This window comes from Camarhynchus parvulus, chromosome 7 (assembly GCF_901933205.1).
Source record: "Camarhynchus parvulus chromosome 7, STF_HiC, whole genome shotgun sequence".
Lineage (NCBI taxonomy): Eukaryota > Metazoa > Chordata > Aves > Passeriformes > Thraupidae > Camarhynchus > Camarhynchus parvulus.
In genome coordinates this window covers 5,379,072-5,388,196 of record NC_044577.1, presented here as the reverse complement: position 1 = coordinate 5,388,196, position 9,125 = coordinate 5,379,072, and the positions used below count along the sequence as shown (strand labels likewise).

The following is a 9,125-nucleotide window of genomic DNA, read 5'->3' as shown; positions in this document are numbered from 1 at the left end:
GCAGCTAGCACTGGGGGTGTGTTGAGAGTATTTCTGGAGTTTGGGAGCTTTTTTTAATCCAGTTTTAGGGTTGCTCTATTTTACGAGATGAGCCTGTAAGCAGGAAACTGTCAGTATTGGACACGAAAGAACACAAGCACACCACCGTTCTCAAGGTGAAGGAAAAAAGAGGCAGTCTATTTTCTGACTCCAACATTTATAGTTTTCCAAAAGTGACAGCAGATTGGAGGGTGACAGTGACACCTCTCCAATCACACTGGACAAACCAACAGTCCGTCAATTTTCTCCTCCTCCATAAAGGAAGACAAAAGAATGGGTTGTTTACAGAAAATGTGTGATAAAGCTCACTACCAGAATGTCAACATCAGAAGGCTTAGAAAATCTTAAAAAACCAGGGTGACAGGAAGCTCTAACCTCCAGCAAGAACAAGGAACTCACAGCTCTATCCCATCACCACTGCACACTTTGGCATGGCAGCAGGAATTAAATGCTTGGAAACACTGGGCAGGTGGAAAAGCAGGAGCTCATTGAGTCCATAGGTTTTGTCCTCACAGCATGTGAGTGAACTTCTGGTTTGTAGCAGAACTGGAGCCTAATTAGGCACATTTGGGGTGTCAGTCACTGAGTTCTACAGGAAACAAAGGCAGGACCCTCTTTTCTTTCCTGCAAGCTCAAACTCTGCAGGCAGAATCTGGAGGCGGCAGGACTGTGTTGGGCCAGCTCAGCACAGGGTGTGCATGACTCATAGACAGGGACATTGCAGCTGTGACAATAAATTATGCCCTTAAAATCTTACTGTCAGGGACTGTTGGGGTGGAGAGGAACTTGCAGAGCTCTTTGTCCAGAAGGGCTCTGGCCACCCACAATAGGATGGTCTTGTGCAGATGTGGCAGAGTGAACTCCCAGGCCACGTCACCCTCTGGGTTTGGCTGGGTGACCTCAGCAGTGCCTCTTGTTGGCTGTGCAGCAATGTGGTGCTGGCTGTGGAGCTCTGCCAGGGGCACTGGATCCAGGGCAGGGTGGGCTTCCAGATGGCCCCAGCTGTGATCAGTGATGGCCACCACCCTTAGGGTCCTGCCTCATCTCAAAACCTATAGCACAGCTGGGCAGCAAACCTCACTGTGCAAACATTACCCTCTGACCTAGCTAGACTTTCTCTCTGCCCTTGGGAGGAGACCAGACACACTTTCAAGGCTGACCACTGTCATCCTCAGCTGGGGTGGTGTCCTGGAGAGGCTGATGAGCTAAGACAGCACACCCTGATGCCTCAGATGATGCCTCAGAAGGGGATCTGAGCAGCCCTCACGTACTAAGCTGCCTCAGTGTCTTCTGACGGTTTCTCTTGTTTTCTCATTTCCACATCTCTCTGATCTGTTTATTCGGTGAGCTGACAGGAAGGGCTGATGGCAGGAGCCAAGGAGTGGTTCTTGTCTTACTCAGGGCAGCTATCAGAGCTATTTTGAAACTGATGACCTGGTTTTCAGACACTGTGTCTAGTATTGCTATAAAGCGCAATGTCTGTTGTTCCTTTTACTTTTTTATTCCTTTTTCTTCTTTTAACAAATTCCTCTTTTCTGACTTCCCCATGTTCCATGTTGCAAGGCCATTGCACGGTCAGGGTTTGCTCTGCTGGGGAGAGGTGTGACACATGACAGTGTTAATGAATGTGATCTCAGCACAGGTTACCCAGAGAAACTGTGGCTGCCCCATCCCTGGGGCACATCCCAAGGGGTCACAAGGATGCTTTTTGTCCTGCAGAAAATGCCTCGTGACGGCTGCCTCCAGCTGCCAGCAGTGACCTGTGTGCTGCTGCTGGTGACAACAGGTGAGCCCGACCTGCCTTCCTCCCAGCACCTTTCATGGGCAGTGAAAAAGTGGGGGGGATCCAAAATGCTGCCCAACAGCAGGGGGAACACAGCACTGAGAGGTGTGCAAAGGCCATGTCCTTCCAGTTCCTGAGATATGGAGTTAACACCAGCCAGCCCAGCTGAAGGACAGCAAGGCAGCTGAGGGCCCTTCCAGAGCCCCCAGCATTGGTTTGAGAGGCAGGGCAGGCTCAGACCAGCATAGGTGCCTGGTGTTGGTGTCTGAACACCCCCAGCTGCCCCCATACCAACTCTGTCTTCTTGCCTTTCCAGCCTTTGCCATGGAGTGCCCCAAGATCAAGGTGGGGACGTGCAAGGACTGCATTCAGTCTGGTCCTGGCTGTGCCTGGTGCAAGAAGCTGGTAGGTCCATGTAGCCTGTCTAGCTGTCACCCCCCAGCAGTCAGCTAACAGGCATCAGGACAGTCACCCTGCCTGCCTGGCTCTGCCTGACTTCATTGTGGGAATGTTTCATGTCCTGCATGGAGGATGGGGCCAGGAGGGATCCAACAGCCATGACCTTTCTCCATCAGTACCCATCAAAGGTTTTCTTTTCTCCATCAATGCCCTGGAGACCTGGTTTGGGGGCCAGGTTGTCTTGTAAGGTGCCTGTTCACCCCCTGCTCCTCTGACTTCTGTTTTCCTGCTGGTGTTGTCACACACAGAATTTCACCAAAGCCGGCGAGCCTGACTCCATCCGCTGTGACACCATTGAGCGGCTGAAGCAGAGGGGATGCCCAGGCAGTGAGATTGAGTTTCCAGGCAATGAGATCAAAAAAACACAGGACAAGCCCTTAAGCAGTGAAACGCAGCTGACTCCACAGGAGGTGCACCTGAAGCTGAGAATAGGTATGCTCTGCCTGGCTTTCCCAACTCCCTTCTTGTGGCCTGCCAGCAATGCCCTTCCACTCATCCCCAGACTCACCTGAGACAGAGCAGCACGTTGCAGCCTGCATTTCCAGCCCTTTTCTTCCAAGAGAGAGGAGGGGTGGGGGATGGCACAAGCTGGCCCAACGCGGCAGCTGATCCCGCTGTCCCTGTTGCTCAGGCCAGCCTGCTGTGTTTGAGGTGAAGTTTCGCCGTGCCATGGGGTATCCCATTGATCTCTACTACCTCATGGACCTCTCCTACTCCATGCTGGATGACCTGGAGAACGTGAAGAAGCTGGGAGGGGAGCTGCTCAGGGCTCTGGAGAGCACCACGCCTTCTCGGCGCATTGGTGAGTGTGACGGTGTTCGCAGGGGTCCCAGGATGAGGGAAGAGACGAGAATGTTGACTCCATGCTTTAGAAGGCTTGATTTATTATTTTATGATATATATTGTATTAAAACTATACTAAAATTATACTAAAAGAATAGAAGAAAGGATTTCATCAGAAGGTTAGCTAAGAATAGAAAAAGAATGATAACAAAGGCTTGTGACTGACTGAGACAGTCCGGACAGCTGGGTTGTGATTGGCCATTAATTAGAAACAACTACAGGAGACCAATCACAGATCCACCTGTTGCATTCTACAGCAGCAGATAATTATTGCTTACATTTTGTTTCTGAGGCCTCTCAGCTTCTCAGGAGAAAAAATTTTAAGGAAAGGATTTTTCATAAGACATGTCTGTGGCAAGTGAGCCTCTCTTCAGCCTGACACTTCTGTTTGGGAAGAGCTGCAGAGCTGGAGGGGGATGCGGGGAGTGGACAGCAGGTGTCCTCTGCCAGGCTGAAGAGTGTGGCAGGGCAAGGGACATGGCATGTACACAGGGGCCAGCAGATTGTCTGTGCTCTGTCCCTAAAACTGTAGTCTGGCTGTCCTAGGGTTTGGCTCTTTTGTGGACAAGACAGTGCTGCCATTTGTGAACACGCACCCCGAGAAGCTGCGGAACCCCTGCCCCAATAAGAACACCAAGTGCCAGCCTCCCTTCGCCTTCAAGCACATCCTGTCGCTGACGGACAACGCCCAGCAGTTTGAGAGTGAAGTGGGCAAGCAGTTCATCTCAGGGAACCTGGATGCCCCAGAGGGAGGGCTGGATGCCATGATGCAGGCAGCAGTGTGCGGGGTGAGTCCTGCACCTGCCCTCTGCCAGCAGCTGTGCTCGGGCAGGAGGGCTGCTGCCACACACAGCCTGGAGAGGGCTGCTTTTCCCCCTCTCCAGGTGGGCTCTGGAAGCCCATCCTGCCTAAGATCTGATCTGGCAGCAGGGCAGGTCAGTCTGGTGAGTACAAGAGAGCATCTTACCCCAGAGCCTCCTAATCCTGATCTCCCTTTACCCACCTGCCTCCTGCCCCCTGCCCCATGCTGTGGCTGACACAAGAGCTTGGAAAGGACGCTGTCCTGCCAGCCTTGCTCAGGGACAGGGGCCACTCTGTGTGCCACTTGCAGGACCAGATTGGCTGGCGCAACGTGACCCGCTTGCTGGTGTTTGCTACTGATGATGGATTCCACTTTGCTGGGGATGGCAAGCTTGCGGGCATCCTGACCCCCAACGATGGCAAGTGCCACTTGGAGGACAACATGTACAAAAGGAGCAACGAGTTTGTAAGTACCTGGGGGCTGTTCAGCATCTCCAGCACCCTCCACCTCCCTCCCCCAGGCAGAAAAGACAATGTCATGTAAAACAGCCTGTTGCAGAGACCCAAACATCACCTCAATCACCATAAATTGTGCTGCCACACCCAAAGTGTGTGGTGTGCTCCTCCACCCTCTTCTGCTAGTGGGGGAGGTTGTGCTGAGTGTGATATCCCTCTCCCCATCCAGGACTACCCATCTGTTGGCCAGCTGGTCCAGAAACTTGCCGAAAACAACATTCAGCCCATTTTTGCTGTCACCAGTAGGGTGGTGGATGTTTACAAGGTGAGAATATGTCAGATGGTCCAGATGCCTCCATCCCCTTCCCAGGAGGATGGACACAGCTGTGTGTGTCTCCTGGTGCTGTCTCCTGCTCTGCAGTCATGTGGTAGGAAGTGCTCACCTCTTTGCTCTCCACTGGCAGAAACTCAGTGAGATGATCCCAAAGTCAGCAGTGGGGGAGCTGAACGAGGACTCCAGCAACATCATTGAGCTCATCCAAGTGGCCTACAATGTAAGTGCTGGAGTTCCACCTCTCCAATGATATCACCTGCATTTCCAGAACCACCCTAGGCAGCTGAGATCCTGACCTGTGGTGCTTTCTGGCTCTTCTTCCTGACCTGCAACCCCATACCCTCTTGGTTTGGTCTGCTTTTGGACTGATGGCACTTTCTCCACTATTTTTCCAAAGAACCTCTCCTCACGGATCATCTTGGACCATTCCACCTTGCTGGACACTCTGGATGTCAAATATGACTCCAAATGCAAAAATGACAAGGACTCCATGGATGAAGCAAGAGGCAAATGCGACAATGTCAAGATCAATGAAGAGGTATGCTCTCCTGTACCAGGAACAGAAGCTTGCACAGCTTCTGTTGCCCATCCTGTTTAAAGACAGGAACCCTAGTTGCTCTTCCAGGCTTTTTGTTTCTATTAATTTAATGCCAAGAGTGTCCAAAATACTATGGGATGCGGGAGATCCTCTGTTGTTCTGGATGTGCATGTCCTCAGCCTAGGGCCAATACCACACTCTGACAGCTGGACATCTGGCCCTCCCCTGTCCTCCTCTGCACTTTCTAGGTCACCTTCAAAGTGAAGGTCACAGCCAAGGTGTGCATTCCAAACTATTCCTTCACCATCCGGCCCCTGGGCTTCACAGACACCCTCACTGTCCACGTGGCCAGCAACTGTGACTGCCACTGCAACGACAAGCCTGACCCAACTGCTTGCAGTGGGCAAGGCAGCATCGAATGTGGGACCTGCAGGTAGGTGCTGTCCATCCAAAACACGATTTCAAATGCTGCCAGAGCTGGGGAATTGCTGGGAGATGGATTTTGGGCCAAACCAGGGCTGGGCTCTGTAGCTTTGCACAAATATTTTTTGTTCAGAGATGTGGATTCGTGTGTTCCCCTTGGAACTGTCCCATGTGTACACAGAGGCAGGGACACAATGAATTGGCTCTTCTCTTTGTAGAGGTTATGCTGTTTTCCTAAGGGCCTCAATCCCTCCAACTATCCACCCATCCATCCCAGTATCAAATCATTCACCAATCCACCCACTGAGCAGACACAGATTTCTGTAGAAATCTCTCAAAATCCCATTTCTTGGCTGCAGCTCACACAGGTCTTTAAGTGTAATTATTGCTTCATGGCCTCTCAGTGACATGGAGAGGAAAAGACTGGGTTTCCTCAGGAAATACTCACATCTCCTTGGCAAGGGCCTGGAAATCATAAATATAAGAATAATTTCACCAATTTATTTGGTGTTGTGAGTACGACTTGTGGAAAAGCAGCATTTCTGAGGCTTGCTGCTCCAGCACGGAGATAGCACCAACATGCTGTCATGGTTTTTGGTGAGACTGTCCCAGATTTGCTACAGGGGTAGCAAAGGAGAGGTCTGGGCCCTGTGCATGGCACATGGCCGCTGACCCAAGCTTGCTCCTCTCCTCTGGCTGCAGCTGCAACTCAAGGTACACAGGGAAGAACTGCGAGTGCGACACCAAAGGGAAGAGCAGCAAGGAGCTGGAGAGCAGCTGCCGCGGGGACAACAGCTCGGTGATCTGCTCGGGGCAGGGGGACTGCGTGTGCGGGCAGTGCGTGTGCCACACCAGTGACATGCCTGGCAAGTACATCTACGGCACCTTCTGCCAGTGTGACAACATGAACTGCGAGTTCTTCAATGGCTCCCTCTGCGGCGGCCCAGGTGATGCCCCTGGGACGGCTTCTCCACTGCTTAGAAGAATTCAATGCCCAGGGAGATGCGGCCTTTTCGTGCCATAACCCCAGTGGGAGGGTTTGGGGCTGCTGGGTCCCACCACACCAGCCTGCAGGACCTCCTTGAGGGTGGTGTGGTGAGGGCGGGGTGGATGATGCTCTCCAAGCGTGGGCAGAGGGAGGGTGGCCTGGCTGTCTGCAGGATCTGAAAGATCTCTTCCTCTGCAGCACGCGGGCAATGCGACTGTGGGGCGTGCAAGTGCCAGCCTGGCTATGAGGGCAGCGCCTGCCAGTGCCAGCAATCCACGGAGAACTGCCTCAACGCCCACAGACATGTGTGCAGCCTCCGCGGGACCTGCCACTGCAACCGCTGCCAGTGCACGGGGGGGTACCAGCCCCCCTTCTGCCAGGAGTGCCCAGGCTGCCCCTCTCCCTGTGGCAGATACATGTGAGTGATGGGCACAGGGGCAGCAGGGATCCCCAGTATCCCAGGGATGCACAGGCAGGGCCCAAAATGCCCAAATCCAGGTGAGTGGGTCTCTGCCCCTGCAGATGTGAGCTGCAGCTGCTTGTTTTGCAGTTCCTGTGTGGAGTGCAAGTTCTTCGGCAGTGGCCCCTTTGAGAAGAACTGCTCCCAGGCCTGTGCCAACATCCAGCTGTCCGCAAACTCAACAAAGGGGAGCACAAATGATAGGAAATGCAGGGAAAAGGATTCCCAGAACTGCTGGATGTCCTTCCATATGGTCCAGGAGGATGGCGAGGAGATATATACCATCACCGTTAATCCTGAGAGAGGTATCCCATCCCTGCTCCTCCTGCCCTGCCACAGACAGGCTGCCAACAGACTGCCTCACCAGGGGCTGCAGCCTGATACCATCTGTCTGTCTGTCTGCCCCACAGAGTGCCCACAGCCTCCCAATGTTCCACTGATCGTGGGAGGCACCATCGCTGGCGTGCTCCTCATTGGCATTCTGGTCCTGGTCATCTGGCGGTTCCTGATGGAGCTGCTTGACCGCCGGGAATACCGCCGGTTTGAGAAGGAGAAGACCAAAGCCAAGTGGAATGATGTAAGAGAGCCCATCCGTGCCAGTGGGGTGTTCTGGGTGCTCAGATCCACTGGGGAGGGGACAGTAGGAGGGGACATCCTTTCCAGAGGCAGCCATGTAGACCTGAGCCCTCCCCACTGCTCGTTTTTCAGCCCAGATGGATTTTGCCATTTAGGGGCCTAAATATCCTATGGATAAATATCCTACAGCCTAAATATCCTTCTTCCAATGCTGTCTGTGCTGTTGGCATTGGGATGGGTGGGATGGGTAATGCTCTGCTGGGAAGCTCAACACAAGCCTCTCTCTTCTCTCCCTTCAGGCTGATAATCCCCTCTTCAAAAGTGCCACCACCACTGTCGTCAATCCCAGGTTTAATGAATGAGGCAATACCTGGCAGCACTGGGAAATGCCGAGCTAAGGAAAGCTCAAACTAAGGAAAACTTAAACTAAGGCTCCCATCCCTTCTTCTTTATCCTCATGGTTTCATCCCTTCTTCCAAGAGGCCCCCGTCATGTCAGGTGCTGGCTGAGGGACTGCACCCATGCCAGCCTCCTGGCCCATTGCTTGATGATTTTGTTAAGTGGAGCTGGTAGAGGAGAACACCACAGGAATATGCAGTGGCTCCTGTCCCATCTCCTGATGCTAACTTTGCTTTCTGGCAGCAGTCTTGGACACTGAGCCCCAAAGCCAGCTGAGAGCACAGAGCACTTCCAGCTTTGATGTTGAGCTGGGATTTCAAAACTTCCATCTCTCTTCTGCTGCAGCAGGATCTACCTCCAGGATCTGCTCCATGCCTTCCCCTGCTGCATTGGTCTCCACCACTATGCAATGTTTTCCAGAGAACTCACTGCTGAGTAGGACAGAAGGGGTCCAAGCAGCTGCTCCAGAGGCTGCAGTGATATCACAGGCCCTAAGGGCTAGTCAGCACCTCTACCTTGCCATGAAGAGCAGCTGGAGAACATGCACTGGATCTTTTTCCCAAATCACCAACTGCTTCATGACATCACTCGAATCTACCTCAGGCAAGGTTCTGCGTGGGCTTCTGCATGCTTGGCTTACCTCCATCATGCCTTGAAGTCCTCTGCACAGTAAGGAGCCACTGTTTGATGTATGAAACTTGATCTGTGATCTATGAGCACCTGGAAAATGAAGGTTGGAGGTCAGCCATAGCTTCTTCCAACCCCTGGGGCATGATCTTCTGCCTGCTTTGCCAGTGTGTCAGACATACCAGGAGCCAGCTGTGAAAAACACCTGGCAGTACCCAGAGCATCTCCAGCTCAGCACTTATCCCAACTTCTCCCAACCACACACTGTAGCCAGTTGTTCTTACATTGTGTGTCATTCCTGTGAAATTGTGGTACAATTCCTTATTTGCTTTGAGTTTGGGATTAATTTGCATAGAGTAGTATTGTGTTGCTTCTTTATTTTCTCTCTGAAGCAGTTAA

General features: G+C 52.5%; 1 protein-coding gene across 1 annotated transcript; it reads left to right on the top strand.

The window, feature by feature from the left end:
- Positions 1–1,761: 1,761 nt before the first annotated feature.
- Positions 1,762–8,137, top strand: ITGB2 (integrin subunit beta 2). Its single transcript, XM_030952423.1, has 15 exons — positions 1,762–1,825; positions 2,139–2,227; positions 2,530–2,713; positions 2,913–3,083; positions 3,671–3,912; positions 4,236–4,391; positions 4,611–4,706; positions 4,846–4,935; positions 5,113–5,253; positions 5,502–5,686; positions 6,379–6,623; positions 6,863–7,082; positions 7,215–7,429; positions 7,535–7,701; positions 8,000–8,137. Exons 1-15 carry the CDS (start codon positions 1,762–1,764, stop codon positions 8,060–8,062), a joined length of 2,328 nt encoding a protein of 775 aa, XP_030808283.1. The 3' UTR covers positions 8,063–8,137.
- Positions 8,138–9,125: the final 988 nt, after the last annotated feature.

Coding starts and splice junctions, on each gene's coding strand:
- ITGB2 (XM_030952423.1), top strand. CDS start 1,762: ATGCCTCGTGACGGCTGCCTCCAGCTGCCAGCAGTGACCTGTGTGCTG. Junction 2,228..2,529: donor GTGCCTGGTGCAAGAAGCTG/GTAGGTCCATGT, acceptor TGTCACACACAG/AATTTCACCAAAGCCGGCGA. Junction 7,702..7,999: donor CCAAAGCCAAGTGGAATGAT/GTAAGAGAGCCC, acceptor CTCTCCCTTCAG/GCTGATAATCCCCTCTTCAA.